We start from the raw sequence: 19,034 nt of genomic DNA, 5'->3' as shown, positions 1-19,034 counted from the left end.
GCCGTGTTGACTGCTTTTGCATCAATTTTCTGATAATTTTGCGGATAAACGTGAGATCGTGTTCATACCTCTATTATATTTATATTTTTGCTTAATCTTTTGCTCGAAATTTAGAGCAGAAACTCGATTGTCTCTCAGACGATTAAAATTAGAGGAAAGCTCGTAAAAGTTCGTCTAAGGCAGAACGAATTGCTGGAATTTTTCTTACAAGGACGATCAGGTAATTACGAAGGATTCTCGCGACAAAGTTCGATATAACAGATTCTTCTACATTTTATATACACGTTACGTTCGATACTTAACGTTTACAGAGTTTCCCGTAACAGGCGAGAAGAAGGTGACGTGTGTCTGAGAAAAGAATTCGGAAGGCTCCGAATTCTTCTTTCTGAAAATACGAATTTGATAAATAAACGGTCGAATCGATTGTTATTTAAATATAAAGTATAAGAAACACATACACACGCACAGAAGTCTATCATAAAAAATATCATCGTCCAAAAGAAAACATACATTCAAAGTTGAAGTTTTCACTGTACGCTGACGACATTTTCCCTGATCCTCTACACTACCAAAAAAGAAAAAGAGGAAAAGAAAAGATGAATCTCTAGATCCATCCTCGTCGTCTACCTTCGTTTCGCGAATACCACGAAATTCCTAGAATATCCATGGAATCAGTTTCAGCGTGTTACTATTTCACGTTCGTCGTGCCGAATCAATTCCCAGCAAAATTTCCTGCGTTTCTGTTTGAAGAACCGAACGATCCTGGAAAAACGATACTCGTTAAATTCCACGTTGTCCGTGGAATTTCGACATTTCATTCCGTGCATTTTTCCTCTCTTGTCGATCTCGCAGTTCCATTTCGACGCTCTTTGTTCCATTTCGAAATTTCACTCCTCTAGCGTTCTCCGTTCGATTTTTCAAGCAGAATTGACCCCGTTGCCTTCTCTCGACCAACGCGACGCCCGTTACGGGAAAGTCTGCGCGTAGTACACCGTTGAACGCGCGTTACCGAAGTGACAATATCGATTCCTCGCTGCGACTCGGCCCCATGCAAAGTGATAACGCGTCGACGACGATGTTAACGAAAACTATCGGCGAATCGACGTGTTCGCCGACGACTGACGGCGCAAAAGGATTCACGCGCGTCTCGATCACGCGTGGATCGCAGCATCCACCGTCGCAGATGTTCGCGTGACCATGCGAAACACTCTGCGTATTCTACGCCATCGCGTGTGTGTATACTCGTTCGAAGAAATATAGTGCGTTGGAAATTAACGGTCGAAACGTGTTTTGGGTATCTGGGCGAATTTGGCGCGATTATCATTGTTCGAAGAATGTACATACGTAGAATATGTATACAGGATGGTTGGTAACTGGTGGTACAAGCGGAAAGGGGGTGATTCTACGCGAAAAAAGAAGTCGAAAATGTAGAATAAAAATTTTTCGTTTGAGGCTTTGTTTTCGAGAAAATCGACTTTGAATTCTCGCTCGGTACGCGTGCACTTTATCGCGTCTCGTTATAACAAATCTCACTGTAGATCGTTGTCTCGATGGAAAAATGAAAAAAAAAAGTTTATTCTATATTTTCGACTTCTTTTTTCACGTAGAATCACCCCCTTTCCGCTTGTACCACCAGTTACCAACTACCCTGTATATTGCAATTGTATCTTGCAGAATGTTATATCTCGCGATTAGACCAAGCGTCCTGCCAAGTGCGCACAGTTTGTCGTTAGAAGTCTGACCGAGAAGATAATAAGAGAAGAAGGGAACAGAAGTTGTTGAGAATTGAACGTGAAAATCGAGTATGCACGCATGCTCTCGCGCGGTTTTATTAAGTCTAGAAATATCGTTGTACGATTCGTGTTGTTGCTCGTGTTTACCGTTTGTTGTACAAAGTGGTCTATGTAATTGGAACGAGCGAGAAAGTGCTTCTTTCCTGGTCGTAGTTGCAACGATATTTTATGATCGTACGTCGTTCTCGTATAGAAGCGTACGTAGTTTCCGTTTGCAAGGGGACAATCGTCTCGTTATTTCGTAATATGCTGATAGACGAGCGATCGATTTCACGACGACGCTTTAAATAGCGATGTTTGTCGAAGAACCGCTTGCCGAAACCGGAAAGCAACTACTCGTTCCAGTTTTATGGACCGCTCGGTATAACGAAGAATAATTAGCGAAATAAGCGTTTCCTCGCTTAAGGACTATTTCCTGTTAGCCCTCGACTGGCACCTTTGAGTCGTAATTAACCGCAACAGTTTCCATTAACGAGGAAAATTAAAAAGCAATCAAGAAACAACAACAACAGAAAAAAAGAAAGAACAAAATCGAGTGATCTTCCCAAAGTAAACGACTCAACGATACCAGGATCGAGGACCAATATGCAAAAATTGTTGGAAATCAGTTTTCATTCCAACGTAATGGTGCTCCGTTACGCTCCTATGAACGTACTGCGAAAAATGTTCAACATCGACGTCCTCGAAAAGGAAACATCCTCGCAAGGACGTGGCGTACAATATTTTCGACTTACGTTCTCGCGCGCGATCATCATCCCCTTTCGGTTCATCGACTTTCCACGAACCTCGACTTACGTTCGGTCGCCGAGAAGTTAAAGCTTCTAATCGTGGAATAGCGTCTACACGCTGACGTATGTCGATGTATCAGGTACGCCGTCGTTCGAGGGCTTTGAATCCACGGCTGCGCTATATTTCTTCAAACTGGAGTACGTCTGTACGTGTGTGCATAATACACTGGAAAGTGAGGAGGAGCAAGAGCGCGTAACAGACAGAACGAGGAGGCGACAGCCGTTCGCGTCGTTGTTCGCGCCGTTGTTCCACGACGATGTAAAGAGGACGTTGTGAAAAACGTAAGAAGAGGATAAAAGAGGAAAGACAGAGAGGCTATACACGTGTACATTATCGTCCGGCGGAGTTTTCAAGTATTTAAGAGGCTATAGGACAGTCTGTACAATCCGAGCTGTGTATATCTTAATCGCTGTGCATCCGTGGAGGAACATAATATTTAAACGCGTGTCTGTATTCCTGTATCTGTATATCCGTGCAACATGTAAACGGCATGACAAACAGTTGCAGTACCGTTTTAACGATTTTAAGCGAAAACAAGTATAAGCTGACACTAACTAACGGAGTTCTAGTTGTTAGACTTTTAATCCAGCGTCTTCGTTCGAAGGGCTGTCTCAAGATATCATTTTCAAACGCGTCCAGTTAATCCATCGACAGGTCGAACGTTTTGGCACCTTTCATTCTGCTATTTGTTTTTACCATTCGTCTATTTATTATTCTATTATTATATTATTTGTCTATTTATTAATTTCGTCTCTGGACATTGGACGAAGGAGAATTACGATTTTACCAAGTTCCAACTTTAATTCGTTCTCCTGATTGATTTCCCACGCGTTGTCAGTTGTCCTGGTCGTTGATGGATTAACGACGCGTCCAAGACTCGACGATGTTACGGATATCGTCTTTCTCGCGCTCCGTGCGAACAGATTCGTCTGGCCATCGACGATGAATCCGCGAATCGCGTTCTGATCGAACGATAGAGGCAAGTCGATCGCGAGAGCAACTTTGTACGGCGACTGGCGAAGATCGAGCTCGACGTAGGATTTTATTTCGTTGAATGTGGATCAATCGGGTCGTTGCTTATGCCAAATAATTTTTTTACGAAACGTATCGACGGATGTGTCGTTGCAAAACTCGCCGAGTATTACAACCACGATACAAGGGGTATCTTCGAGTTTCGAATCCGATTTCGGTCACAGATGGAAACGTAGCGGTGTGAATCTCGTTTAACCTCCGTTGTTTGTCTTGTTCTTCAACTCGAAGCCCGGATAAAGACCGGTGAAAAGTTATTTTTATATCCTGACGGTATTCATCGTTGGCATATCCGACTCGTTGCATATTCATCGAATCTGCGTGGTATACTGCTCGCCCGTGAGACTGTTCGCAGTTGCCTGTCATAATTTGAGATAATAACAGTAGTAGAATCAAGGACAAACATCGGCCGTAATCCGTCATTTGCGTCTCGATCGCCAGGAAACGCAAGTTACTCAACTGGAATTGCATTTTACCGTGAAAGAGGAAAAAAGGCGCCGCACTTACCGCGAGGAATCGTCGCTGCACGTGAGACTCGCTGGCTAATGGGAAAAATCATCGATATTGAAGGTTGTTTCTTACGCACAGTGTCTAGTACCTGCATCTTCATATTCTATTAAATCCCGAGATCTGGATAATTTTGTAACGTTAAGATATTTTGAATATCGAAAAATCTTCGCAAAAAAAAAAAAAATAGAATTTTTCGAAAGTTTCCTCGCAGTATTCGATCGATTTGTACTCTGTTTACTTGAAAAAAGATAGAAGCGATCTACGTTGTTCGAATGTCTGAAAATCTTCGTCCTACGATATTCAACCTCGTTTGTTAATGTACGCCACAGTTCTTCCTTTCTTTTTCAAGTTGCGAACACGTGGAACGATTTATTTCGAAGTTTTGGATCTCGGCACGTACGCGTATCGTTTACCCTACGTTAAGTCGAGCCATAGGAATCGATGTTCGCGGTTTACGAGGCTAGCAAGCGTTAGGACTTTAGAAACGCAACGACTGATGATAATTTTCTATCGTTTTCGATTCTCATTTAACGCCATCGACGACTTTAAAATAAGCCGAATAGGTTTCACGCTTTTAGCTGATCATAAACGGCTGTACCTGCATCGCGTTGCTCGTTCGTACGAATTTTTTTTTTTTATTTGGATGTATTTTACGATCAATTCTCATTGAGAATTATAAATAAATTATTCTGACGTGGTACTAAAGGGTGGTTGGTAACTGGTGGTACAAGCGGAAAGAGGGTGATTCTACGCGAAAAATGAAGTCGAAAATATAGAATAAAAATTTTTCGTTTGAGGCTTCGTTTTCGAGAAAATCGACTTTGAATTTTCGCTCGGTACGCGTGCGGTACGTTATAACGGATCTCACTGTAGATCGTTGTCTCGATGGAAAAATTTAAAAAAAAAAAGAAAATAAATTAAAAAAAAAATTGTATTCTATATTTTCGACTTCTTTTTTCGCATAGAATCACCCCCTTTCCGCTTGTACCACCAGTTACCAACCACCCTGTGTAACGTGAATAATAAGCGATTATCGTATATTTGATTTTAGCTGAATCTAATGTTTAAATCCAGAGGGTAATGTCTTTTTAGCCTGCGGATCTGATCCATCGTGTCAAGTAATTGAATAACTAATGGCTTTTAGTGGTTGTTAACTCTTATGTTATATCTATTACTGAATTTGGATATTTCTTCTTTAACTGTAGGTATCTCAAGGTCGCGATGTATTGTTTCGTTGGTAACATAGCAAGGTGCATCTATTAAGAATCTTAGAGTTTTTCATCGTTCGTACGAATGAAACACGATCGTTCTGATACGTTTTATGCACGTGTGTCCGACAATAAGCATACCAGATGTGTCGTGTTAACAGCTCTTTGCGTTATGATCCTCTTCGTTCGAGTATATGCATATCGTTAGCCTTAATTTCTCTATACTTGAATGGTACGTCGAAATCGGAACGATCCGTGCTCAGCACATGTACGACATAATAATGTGAAAAGTAAAGTCAGAGTTAATCCTTTGACTACGGCAGACAGTACATCGAAACAGTTCAAACACTGAATTCTACTATATTAAAACGATATTATTTATTCACACGTATTTTCGTTTGTTCGCTTGTTTCCAGAAAATCGGAACACGAATCATTTGTCGTTTCGTGTTCGCGTTGCGTGTTCCTCTGGCCTTCTTATTATCCCAATTATTCGTTTCAAGGATATAAGAAAGAATAACTGTAAAATAAACGTATTTAAATAACGTACGACTAACAATTGTCGAATTAGCGTTCACTCGCGTCTGGTTCGAACCAGATTCGCTGGAATTATGGTCGATCAAATTTTTCCAACGCGTTTAGGTGCCAACAGTAGTCAAAGGGTTAAAGAGTCGAGCTTTGGTCGAACGTTATTCGTCGTTCGTAATTAACACCATGAACGTGACTCGACGTAACGAGGCAAAGAGCTAGAAAGTAATTAAGAAAAGTATATTCACAGTTTTTCTTCGCTTCTAATTTTACAAATTAACTTCGGAAGCGATACATTTTCTTTCATTTTTCTCATCGACAGACGCGTCGCGCTTCATCACAATTTCTACGCATCGCTCGATTTTTAACGGGACGAGGAAAAAGAAGGACGAAGAGTCGAAACGTGTAAACGTTGGCTAAAACGACCGCGATAACGCGAAGCTTTATCGCTATTATTGCGGTATATTATGAACGAGGCAAAAGCCGTGCAATTAATTCCGCTCAATCTTTGCTTCGCAACACCTGCCACGAGCCGCACGGTTTCAACGTCCGGCAACAACTTCGTGGATACAAAATCTGTCTCGCGTGACTGCAGGTAAATTTAGTTATGTTATGAGAGACGATACTATCTAACTGTACGTAATATCTTTTGTTCGAAAGAAGGATGGAAAAGTTTGAGAAACCTACACTTTTTCCTTTTTCTTCTTCTTATCCATCCCCGCGTCGGTCTTCGAGACGATTAAAGCGGTACAATGTTAAACGCAAACGGAAACTTGCTCTTTATTCCGAAAGTTACATAATTGAATTCCTTTGGCTTGAAAATTTGAGAAGTTACCTTACGCGAATGCAATTGAATTTTACTTTCGAGAAGCTATACGTCCACGAATTCCGATGGGATTTTTCAATTTTGAAACTTGCTCGCATTTAGAAACCGGACGACAAATTCGCGGCTTCCTCGTTGGAAAATCCACACTGGCCGTTGAATTTAAGTTGCGATGCAAACTCGGACCTAATCTCAAAAAGTCGTCGAAGATCCGTTTCTTTCCTTTTTTTTTTTCTTTGATAAAAATCCGCTTAACGCGATCTTCCTAGAATTTTTCGCGAATAGGCGAAGCTGTAAAATACATGTGAACCGAAAAATCATTGGAAATCGCCTAGATTGCCTTGTTGCGCCAAGCTGTTGCTCGTTAACGCTTTCTGGGACCATGGAATCGAGAAACAGCCTTCTTCGGCTATCGAGTCTCCTTGGAATCGGTTTCGTCTTTAACGTGTCAATTCTCACGACGTCGGTTCGAATTAGATCCGTCAATAACGCCGCATTGTATCATCGGTGATCAGCGACGCTGGAATTGATTAAAACGTTCGACCTCGTTTCGCTGTTCGGATTATCCTTGCTCGAGTAGTATTTTCCTATCGTTGAAAAATTTCCCAAGGTAAAACGAGCGAACGAGTCGTCGTCGTTAGAGTACGCGTCACTTCGTACGCTAATTTTACGCGCAAATATTTCCTACGCACGTTGAAAGTCGTTTCAAACCCAGAGTGAGATCGAAGCGCGAAAGTTGTAGCCTGGCAAACGTTAAAAATTAATACGAACGATGGTAAAAAATGATTTTGAATTTCCGGTCGAAAGACAGAGAATTTTCCGGCTCGGTCAACGCGTTAAATCGTACTCGTACGACACACCTAATATGCTTATGCGCAGCGCTGCGAGACGAACACGTGCATCGGTGCCGTATTTAATCCCATTTAAGTACAACAGTAACGCGTTCGACCGCGTGCACTTAAGCTTGTTATTATACATTCGATGCAACGTTACGTTCGCGATCGTGCTCGAGATACTTTTCTATTCTCGTGCTCGAGACGCGCGGTTCTGCTGCAAGAGCGCGTCTGTCGATACGACGATGTGCGCTGATGCCTAGGAACATAAACATTTTCGTAGCTTTGTTCTCTTTCCTCGTAGAGAATACACGCGATGACACGACTGACTATGGGAAATTTCAAGACGCAGCTATCGTGTAGATTACGCCGATGATCGGGTTCGTTACGCTTCGTCGTAGTTTCGCGTCAAACTTTCCATGGAACAGAAAAGAGAAAAAGAAAAAAAAAAAAAATGAGGAAAGTTACGAAAGGACCTGGTGTCTGGTAATTAGCGATATTCGGTAACAAATGTCTATTTAAGTGCCATTTCTTCGATCGCTATAATATCTATTTATCTATTTATCGCTGTAATATCTTTGGATTCGCGTGGACGAAAGATTTCAGCTAATTTGCGTGTCAGGATAATTTCAAATGTTGCTGGATCGAATCGGTAGCTACTTCAGCTTGTTAGACTCTGTTCTCGGACGCTAAGTTTGAGGATTGTTCGCGAATTGATCGTTCCTGAAAAATACACAAAGTTTCGATGTTTTGAATGCTACTTTCCTATGGAAAGCCAAGGCAGATTCGTTTTTCCAAGAGACAATTTTACGCAGAGATTACTTGGTGCGCGAGATTTCGGTGTTTTACGACGCTTTCCTGTGGAAAGCCAAAGTATTTGATTTTCTGAAACACGATTTTACGTAGAAATCGTACGAATAGTTGTTTCCTTGGAATATAAGATTCCGGTGTTTTGTAGGATACTTTCCTATGGAAAGCCGAGGAGAAAGACTTTTCCCTGCAACATCGAAGCTTCTCGTCTTTCTCGGTTTCGTTGGACGATATTTTTCTATAATACTTAAAACAAAGATCACCGACGTGCGTGCAAGCATCAGTCGTCGGGTGTGTTTTCGCGATCGATATCGTTAGCATTTTCGCAGCTACGCGTTTCTTCTTCTGTCCAGTTACTTCGCTTCATCCCCTTTACGTTAGAAACCACGAGCGTGCAGACTTTCGCTTCTCCGCTTGAAACTCGAGGCAAACGCCGTTTATTCTCCTTAATCAGGCAAATTCGAACACGATCGCGCTTGTACGTAGCTTCGCGTTCGATTCCGCGATCATCTTGTCACGCCTCACGCTCCACGATGACGAATTTCTACAGCCTATCGACCCTCGTCGTGTTTATGACATTGACGCGAGCGGGATGATTCGAGGTCATCGACGAAAATCAATTCGCCGATCTCTCGATACCACGCCCTTGCGCTTTCCTCTCGACGAATTCAAGCGGATGGACCGGTCGTTGAAACGCGTCGCGCTTTTACGCAGCGGCCGATAGTGTGACGTAGGAGACACGAGAAATCACGAAACCGATGATCTTGTGACATCCATCACATCTTAATCTACACCAGAGATAAGACATCGACTTTCAAGCTTCCGACTCTTTTGCACACATCACCACCTCCTTATCATGATAGCCTACACCGAGCCTATGACACACCTTAATCTCGTCACAGATAAAACATCGACCCCTGACCTTTGAACTCTTTTGCACATCAAAACCTACACCGAGCCCCTCGACATCCCCAAAGCAAAACGTATACAAGCCGAGACACGAGCCAGCTGGAGCAGTTCTTGTTCAGACTTTCTCTGATTCAGTATCATTCTACCTCTGTAAAATCATTCTAATCGTTGTATTTATCATAAAGTTCGATAGAAAAAAGTTAATAGTTGGGTTACGGCTCAACCTTCTTTTCTTTTATAATCGAAGTCTCAAGTTCACGTGACAATCTCCTCGCGTCGCAGTTCGAACGTTTCACGAATAAGGTGAAGAAATTGAACTTTGTACATGATAATAGAATTTATCATGCAAATCCAACAGAGTGACGGTTCAAAGTGTTACAGCAGAATGATTGAAAATGTTACAAGAGACTGGGGCGAGCGCTTATTTTGCAGGGGTTTTACACTGAGCTTTTAGTCCCTCTGGAGGAGTTGTCGTCTGATGTATCTCAGAGGCGCCTATTGCGTTACTATTTGCTTGTTGTTTCGATGGCTGTGGTATGCAGGATGTCTAGCTTATCCTATTACAGTTTCTGAGCGGGTGACCTTCTTGAGCGGGTGACAACAGCAAAGCGCGAAACATGTTGTTTTCCTCCTACTTGTGTTCGTACTTTTCTGCAACGCGCTTAAAAACGTGTTGTTTTCGTTACGCTCGGCGAGCCGTCGATAAGTGGAAACGCGTTCGAAGCGCACGAGGAGGCGTTTCGTGGCGAACAGAAGCGTTTTGCGAGCCGCGATACGTTTATGTAACGCCTCTGACGAGCCTACGCGGCAAGAGGATAATTTTTTCGCGCGAGATCATTCGATCGAACGCCGAGAGAACGTCGCGACGCGGAAACGTAATTAACGCTCCGATGATCGCTGCCATAATCGTGTTTGGACAGGAATCGCAGATGTATAAAAAAAATTTCCCGATGGAACGAGCATCGAGATGAACATTTTCTTCCGTGCTCGTCCGTTAGCCATCGAAGCTTCGAATTTTGACAATGTTTGGTCGACCGATACCGCCGTTCAACCTCGTGTTGTTTTTCTTGACGTAGCTACGTCATCAGGTCAGGAGTTGTCGAATCGCTGTTGTTTCGTAGAATTGGAACAATTAGGGAGCAAGAGTGAGCTTTGTAAATCTTCTTTGTCAAAAATTTAGCACGGAAAGTTGCTGTTGACGTCGATACGTATCCGCTGTATATTTTGTTAAATAATTGAAAAACGTCTCGTTCAGGGTGATGGACGATCCATAGTATTTGGATTACAGGAAACTGTACAAACTTGAGTATAAAACGATCGCGAACGAAAAAGGCGACGCGACGTCTTTTCTCGTAGATGGGATGGCGGATTGCAGCGAGGTATCTGATGATACGGACTCGTCGAGAGCGACGAACGGCGTTCCTCGTCAACGACGATCGTTAAATTATTAAATTGCTCGAGCGAATAAAAATGTTGTCGCGTTCGCACAAAATTCAACTGTATCGATTAACTGGTAAGGTCTGAACGGAAATATACGCAGCGAAAGGGAGCAGAAGCTAGCGGAATTTGCAGAGAGCAACGTTAATCGCTATTAATTACGATAATTGCGTTTGCTTTTTAAGTATTTCGATGTAACGTTGGATAGAGACGGCGAATAGAGATGGAAATGACGCGCTCGGATTCGATGAAACATTTATTATCCTCCTCACGCTGTTGCGCCAAGGATCATCCTATCTCTTCTTCCTATGAAGACAATTCATTTCCAAGCGAATTATATTGCCTCGTAGAAGAGTCCTTTCTGACGTTTATCGTAGAAAGAATATCTCAACGAACAATAACAGCGAACATTTATAACGCAAAACGTGTTCCAAAAGGAACAGTAACGATCAACCTTCTTCTTCTTTTTCTTCTTCCTATTCATAGAAACTTTCGCCTGTTCCTCTTAGCCTAGCGCGTAATTCCGCTGCGAAATTTCTTTTGTCCCGATGTTACAATTGCAATTAGAAACTACGTAACTTAATTTATCGATGTTTTGTAACTTGTAATCGTTCGAATGCTGGCGAATATCCGCGAATCGCGAGAACGCAAATGTGCTTGCACCGCGCTGCGGATAAAAGGAAGAGGAGCGACGCGATCGCCAGGTCGACGAAGTCGTTGATTCCTTGCGAAACGTAGCCGATTAACGTCGCGTGTTGGATCTTCGCTAGATCCATTGAAATTTCAACGAGCGTGAAAAGAACGAGGGAATACGAACGAGATGGCGAAGGGAAGAGCGTGACGAGGATAATAACGAGCGGATTCGATCGATCCTATCGTTTCTTAGCCGTTTGCAGACGCCAGATGGCCGCGATATAATATATACATACATATATAGATATATAGGTACTTAAGAAGAATCGTGATTCGTGAAATTCGCCGGCTCGTTAAATTGAATTCCGCCTGGGAATAGGAATGATGCTCGCCTCGACGAGATTGTTATCGTTGTACCTAAAAAAGAGAGAGAGAGAGAGAGAGAGTGAGAGTGAGAGAGAGTGAGAGAGAGAGAGAAAGAGAGAAGAAACTATAGATATTAACGTGACAGAAGAGACACAAAGGACACGCACCGTCGTTCTCTCCCTATTTACCGCATTGTAACGATGGGTGTGATCATATGCCGGAAAATAAAACTATTATTACTCTAAATGGACATCGTTCGATGTTTCACGGTGGTGTAGGAGAATTTCTGGTCGGATATCGTTTTTTCGTGATTTCTCTTGCGGAGGATCGAGATAGATTTTCACAGGGAAACCGAGGACAACGAACGATTTTTATCGTCCTTTATCGTCGTTAATTCTCTGAAAGTAATTAGCTGCTATAGAGGAGAGAAGAGGACGGTAAACGTGGAGAGAAAGTTTAAAGAGCAATGGATGGCACGTTGACGAAGGCGACCGTGGTTTTAAGAGATCACCGAACTTCACGAAAGATCGCAGGTAAACTTTATCCGGCTAGAAGCTTTTGCTCGCCACCATGCATATGTATTGAGTGTACTTTTGCCCTTCCTCTTACATTTATACAGCACGCGTCGGGATAAATACCACAGGTAAATTTCACGAGTGGAGATAGATGGAACTTAGTCGTCGAGAAGAACGAGTTTCAGCCGCAAGCTTTTATTTTAACAGCGATTGCAAACAGTTCGAAGCTTATCGCACATCGGAGCACGCGATGTTTCCAGGTATTGTCCGTGAACGAGTCTCTTAGGAATATTCGATGAAGAGATCGTCGAATCTCGGTTAACCAAGCTGTTTCATATTTTATTCAAACAGCTTCGACTCGCTATGGAAAAATTATACGAATAACGATTGGTCTCGTTACACGGCAATCGACTCTTTAACTTCCGTCAAATGGAAAATGAAAAAAGGTCGGGAGGTTCGTATCCGTTACGAGCCGACGAAGAGACAGGGCAGTTTCGCGAGTTTCACAAACAATTCACTTTAAACATCGACGAAACGAGCGTACGTCTTTCGCGAGCTTAAAAAGTTTCCAAAACGTATCGATCAATCCGCGTACATACGTTTTCGCGTGGTCGCTGCACCAAATTGCTTAACAAGCTAACTCCGCCAACTCGAGGAGTAATTTAATTTTCAAAATACATCGATCAAGGAGCGCACGCTTCGCGCTTTGAACGTCCGTGTTTCCTCGAAACTGTTTGACAACGTTGACCCTTCGAAGGCGTAGCGAAACGACCTAATTCGAAATGAACGATCCTCGAGATTTCCTGCGTTCCTGACATCGGGTCACGAACCACGCGTATTCGCTTGCCTTCTCACGACAGATTGACACCTTTAAGACGTACAATTTTTCATGCTACGTGCGCGTTTCTCGCAGAGTACGTCTCGTTAGAGGATCAATCTGCTAACCAACTTGATGGTCGCCAGTCTTACAACGATAATCCTCGCCAAGAGATATTCTAACGTCCGCTGATCCGATCAGAACGCGAAAGAACAATCGATACCACCTCCAGGTCACCCGCTTCTCCGATATTCTCCTTCATCTTCAACATAACAGATTCGTCGATCATGGAACGCTCGTAGGCAGGATCCGTGGAAACGCGTCTCGATCGTCCAGGCTCTAGGTGATTAATGATGCGCTGGATAATCGGCGTACCAGCTGAAGGCTCCGTTCGAGCCTGTTTGTCCACCGAAATCCACGTAATCCAGGATGCGGGCGTTGGACCTCTCCGAGCGCAGACTTCTGGGCTCTTCCTGAGAGACACTAGGAACTGCTACTGGAAGGTAAGCTTCTGTCTGCCTGGTGATCCTGGCTGTGGCTGGGGGCACCGGGCTCAGCTCGATCACGTCGAACCCGTCCACGGGAATGGCGATGTAACGGCGACCGGCCAAAGCACCGTAGACACCGCACAAAAGAAGCAACGTTACCCTCTGAAATAGTAAAATGGTACAAACGTATTGAAATTAGCGTTTTCGTTGTCTGCGGTGCATCGAATTACAATTCGAATTAGATAATCCACCGGAGAACAGAATTGGCACTGGGCTATTTAGATTCCCTTCTCGTCGAGATCGTCAAGCGTAAGATCTTTTTGCGCTTGTACGTTGTATCGTTGCTACCTGCCGAGTACGATCGCCAAGCGGCAAGAAATTCTGCTACCCTTTAGGAAAAATCTAACGATCGTTTTCTTAAAGATTTCTCGCATGATAAGAGCGATAACGCGGTGAGGCGTATAACGTTCGCGATTATTCGATGCTTATTCGACGCTGAAGCAGCGTACAATTCTCAACGAGGCGTCCATCATATTTTATCGTACGATATTTTAAATGGAATTTGATCCAGCGATGCAACTTAACTTTGATATCCAGACATTACTGTAGTATCGTGGAAAAGGGCCTGTGGTGGCACTCGATAACAAATACCACCACTCGACACTAACTAATGTGGGACGATGGCAGCGCAGTGGTTAGCGCCTTAAGTTGCGAACGTTCGGGACCCGGGTTCGAATCCCGGCGATCGGAGTCCGATTTTTCTTTCACGATACAAAAATTAGAAGAGAAGCGGCTGTACCCAGCAGCGACATACATCTACAGCCTAAAACTTCCGATGCTACATATTACCCTTTAGGTTCAAGCATTGGATTCAACTAGAATCAAACACACTATAAACACTTACAATCCAAGTTAGAAGTACCACGCCGAAATAATTTACTTTATAATTCTCAATGAAAATTGTTTGTAAAAATTCTACCAAATAAAAAAAAAACTTTAATATTCTCTTTCGTACTGTGTCGTGATTGCCTAAGAAATATCGGGTGAATCATAAACAATTTTGCGCGAAAGCCTAAGTGTCGACGGGCCAAAAGGGTCTGGCAACTTCAATGGGCTGAGCGACTCGTCAGTGTGTCGTTGGTCCTTTGGTTGAATAGTTACGCGGAGAAAAGACCTCTACGTGACCATGGCTGCGGACGATTGTGGAACACGTACGTGGTGGGGCTATGAGAAAAGACAAAGGGATGCTTAAGGGGAGGAAGACGAATTAACAGACAGTCATGAGTTGAGAAGTCAGTGTTGTCAGCATTGTCGAGAAGGATGGTCCGCGTAAAAAGACAACGTTGGAACCGTTGTAACGAGAGGAGTGAGTGATGAAGTGATCGCGTGTATATAAACTGATACTTGATTTTGTGTTGGCGACGTATTACGACGACGATTCGTCGCATTGTACTCTTATTCGCGTAAAGTTTCGTGAAATTTTTGCCAGTATACACGTTTCTCCCGGTTTGCCACGCGATGCACCAACGTCGAAGCGCGTGTTTTAAGATATCTATTTTCCAACTGCGGTGTTATTATCGATAACAGAAGGTACGTATAGCGATCGTAAAAAATAGAAGATCAAACGCCAGAAAGAAACGGAAATTGGGTGCACGTGGACGATTCTGCCTTTTAACATCTACCGCAGCGATTATTTCTTAATGTGGAAGCTTCGCATGTTATAACAAGTAATGGGCGATTGAAAAATTCGATAATTTTAATTTTCGTCATATCGACGGTTGTCGAATGAAGTCGACGTATTTTCGTACGATCGATCGTTTCAGAGAGGTGGATCGTTATAACACGAAAAGCATCCTCGATGAAATTTCATAAATCCATCCATCTACTGTTTAGAAGCAGAGTTATCTCTCTGTAGCTACGTAGTCTTACGAGCAAATCTCGTAAACGATCGCATTTTTCGTATCTCGCTTGAACTTTAATATCTCGTGATTAAGTAGAAACAACGTTTGAAAGATGGAAATCGAGTAATTTCGTTTTAATAGAATTTCCACCAGCCACGCCTACGTGTTCGATTTATAATTATTAGTTTCGCGTTGGTCGGTGGCCTCTAATTTTCATTAAACCGCGTCAAGCGATGTGCTATTGGCCGTGTATTTGCCGCTACGTTGATTCACAAAGTATATCGGCCAGTCCTTTAAAGCTTAAAATAATCTCGCACCGAGCGTTCCTGGAGATACCTTCAATCTAAGAACGTTTAACTTTTAAATCCTTGTCTTTGGAACGATAGCAAACATCGCGAGGGACGGTAGAGACGATCGATCGACCTTTGTACATTCAGCAATATATTTAATGCGTTCGATGTAAAAACGAATTCTATCGAAAATTGTAGGGAAAAATCGGAAAGAATCCTTTTCTACGCCCGATGCTTCGAATCCTACGATTCTCCTCTTTCGTAACGCTCGCAACAGAAATTATTACTCGATCGAGTTAAAAGTTGAGAGCGAAGCGCGCTCAGAACGATCCTCTTCGACAATTTCGTTTCTTCTTCTCGCATTGGACGACCCAAATTTCACTTTTTTCAAGCGTAACGATTTCGTCTCCAACCGGGAGAAATAGGTAAAAGGAAGTCAAGGTAACGAAAATGCAATTACCGAGAGCTATCCTTCGGTAAACTTGGCGGGAAGATTCCAATTAACGTTATCATTATTTATTCGCGGTATATTCTAATGAAAATTTACAGGAAATGTCAGCCGATTGGCGACGATATCGAACGAGAGATAATAACTTTGAATTATCGTAATTAACGCGGTAAATTATATCGTTTTAAACGATAATAAAAGCTGCTACGGGAAACGCGCTGTGTTGAAAGGTCGAATTACGCGCCATAAAGCAACGAATTACGATCGATATCTCTAAATACGAAAAAACCGCAGATCGATCGATCGAAGAGTTCAGTTTCCAAGTAGTTTGCGCGATATATCCAACAACGATCGCGATAATCGATCGAATACGTTCTACCGGTTATTAGTTATCTCGTAATTGATCAATTAGCTGGTATATTCGTAATTTAAGATCACTACATCATCGATGTACCATCGAATAATTTCATCCGGTGATTAACAATTGAGCTAATGGGACCAATTAGAGCCGCTGTCTTACCATTGCTATAACGCCAGTGAATTCATTCACGTGTCCTACCATTGTACGAAGTTAGAGAAACAACGATGCGAAAACAAATAATTTCTATTCGTCGTAGAGAAGATATTTTCATTGGAATTTATTACACGTTTTACCTAATTAGAAATTTACGGTTTAAAAATTGATCGAACGTATAAGAAACAGTTATTACATCGGAATGGCGATGATTTCATATATCGATAATTTCGATAGTTTCGAATCGATAATTTATCGTTAATCGCGTTTGATTCGCTAGAATTCACACTCTACGCTCCCGTTAATATACCGAATGATTATTGATACTTACGTGCGATAATGTACGCAGATATATATTACTTACGAGCTGATCTAATATCTTGCGACGTATTATCAAGAAACGGCGTGTTAAATTTCGAACACCGCGACCGAAGACAGTTCCTTGGAAATTAGAAAATAACGCGATTTAAAAATCGAAGAGCAATCCATCGAAAGGACAAGAAACGATTAACTTTGAACGATTAGCGATAGAAACGGAAAGAGATAATAGAAATTTACCAAGTGATTCATCGTTGGATTTACTGGTCGTGGCGGCTCCGGTTTCGATATTCGTCGCACTGATGACGGAAGATCGGATTAGCCACGTTTTATACAGTTTCGCTTGGCCGCAGCTTTCTCGTTTTTCCCGATCACCGACCACCGACTGGCTTCCAGGCGACAGCAATTACTCGCGGCACTTCTTTACCAGTTATTTACCGTACTCCAGCCCAACTATCGCGTTCCCGACCGACGTAACGCGAAAATTGACTGCCGACTATTTTTAACCTCTTCGCCATTTTTCTTCCTTTCGCCGTTCGTTTAGGAAGTCGTGAATCGAGTTCCATTAGAAATTAAATTCAACGAGTTTAATCGTTTCGCTGGAACCGCAGGCTGACATTATTCGGTATCGCTTACGGCGTTCAAGCAGTAATTAGCTACGACGAACGATTACATCGGAACGGTTGAACGATGGATCGTAACATCGACGTATCGATTGCTCTTCCGATCCCTAGAGAAACCAATCGCGAGACAACAACGTGATCGATTTATCGAAGCAACGCCGCGTAATTACGAATTTCTACGTTTCGTCTCTTTTTGGTAAACGGAAGAGATTCGTAGGGGGGTTTTAAGATACCTAAAATTAAAGATCGTAGATCGGAATTTCGTCGTGTTTTGTTCGAGCTTGAGATATTTCACAACGTTACACTTGGATGGAGAACGATCGGCAAAATTAACTTTCATTTGCTTGATAAATCGTCTCAGCATTTAGAGTCTCTATGATACAAATAAAATTTAAGATTCCCCAGAGTTTAGTTTGCGGTGTGCAAGCACCAGTAAAATAAAACGACGAGATAAATTGCTTTAGAAATTAGCAAACTATCGGAACGACAATAATTTGTAAAATCGAGCTCGAGATTTATCCGCTGATTTAAGCTTCGTCATCGTCTAAAAACGAGCTCGTTCGCGGCTATCGATCGTAAAAATCGTTGGAATCTCTGAGCGAATCGGATTTCTAGCCGAACAACTGTACTCAAACTCCGTAAAAGTAGATGCGGTTTGATAGTCTGTGTCGGATGAGTAAGTTCTCTACTCACTGTTCCACTGCAGCAACTTCCGATATCGTCCTTTCCTCTTCCTTTTTCTCCTTCTGTTGCTGGTGCCGGCGTTGCTATTCGCCGAGGACTTTGTCTCCTCTTTTTTGCTGTCGTCCGCTGGGTTCCGACTTTTATCCGTAGACAAGAAGCTCCGAAAACTCGCCGGTCTTGCATCACGACGCCGTAATCCGAGAAAGCAGCGACGAGATGGATAAAGTGAAAGGAAACGACGATTTAGGGTTCCGTTAAAGGACACCGAACGATTGAACAAAATTCGTAGAACGATCGCTTCATTCGTTGTCTACTCGTCTACAATGTCAAACTTAATTTCGATAAATTCTGACGTCGTTCCGCGATTAGACGGCTGAGGGAGGCGAGAAAGGTTCGGGGGTTCCGTTAAAGGGCTATGGAACAAACGAGATAATTTTTAGAGAGCGAAGATTTTATTTGTCCAATGATATTTTGTTCTTTGCTTACTTGAGTACAATTTCAAATATTTCGATCAATTTCGTGAACTGATGTTGTTTTGTGATTTATGCTCGATCATCGAGCAAAAATCGGGCAACTTTCGTGGAGTTTTCAGATTTACTGACATCGTTGAATCGTAGCACGTGTCTATCGGAAGGGTTCGAGACAACGAATCGGTTCTTTTTTCTTTTCTTCGTTCTTTTTCTCGGGGTTTTCTTAAATAAGTCTTTGGGAAAGAAACAGGTAAATCTAGGATGTAACGATGGACTTAATATAATAGGTACAATGGAAT

General features: G+C 42.5%; 1 protein-coding gene and 1 long non-coding RNA gene across 3 annotated transcripts; one reads left to right on the top strand and one right to left on the bottom strand.

Moving 5' to 3' along the window:
- The first annotated feature begins 8,142 nt into the window (after positions 1-8,142).
- Positions 8,143-8,938, top strand: LOC138185263 (uncharacterized). Its single transcript, XR_011174559.1, has 2 exons — positions 8,143-8,459; positions 8,495-8,938. It is a non-coding gene; the product is annotated as an uncharacterized LOC138185263 (long non-coding RNA).
- A 4,105-nt stretch (positions 8,939-13,043) lies between these two features.
- LOC138185261 (uncharacterized) lies at positions 13,044-18,575 on the bottom strand. 2 transcript variants are annotated; one of them, XM_069124097.1, is made up of 2 exons: positions 18,275-18,575; positions 13,044-13,649 (listed from the first exon to the last, which is right to left on the bottom strand). In XM_069124097.1, exons 1-2 carry the CDS (start codon positions 18,446-18,448, stop codon positions 13,347-13,349), a joined length of 477 nt encoding a protein of 158 aa, XP_068980198.1. In that variant the 5' UTR covers positions 18,449-18,575; the 3' UTR covers positions 13,044-13,346. The 2 variants fall into 2 exon arrangements, with proteins under 2 accessions (XP_068980198.1, XP_068980199.1); XM_069124098.1 differs by lacking the exon at positions 18,275-18,575 and adding an exon at positions 17,199-17,655 and having other exon boundaries at positions 13,045-13,649.
- Positions 18,576-19,034: the final 459 nt, after the last annotated feature.

The sequence above is a fragment of the Bombus flavifrons genome, chromosome 11 (assembly GCF_040668555.2).
Source record: "Bombus flavifrons isolate JBK064 chromosome 11, iyBomFlav1_principal, whole genome shotgun sequence".
Taxonomy (NCBI): domain Eukaryota; kingdom Metazoa; phylum Arthropoda; class Insecta; order Hymenoptera; family Apidae; genus Bombus; species Bombus flavifrons.
The sequence above is the reverse complement of the archived record's forward strand: the minus strand, read 5'-3'. Positions and strand labels throughout refer to the sequence as shown.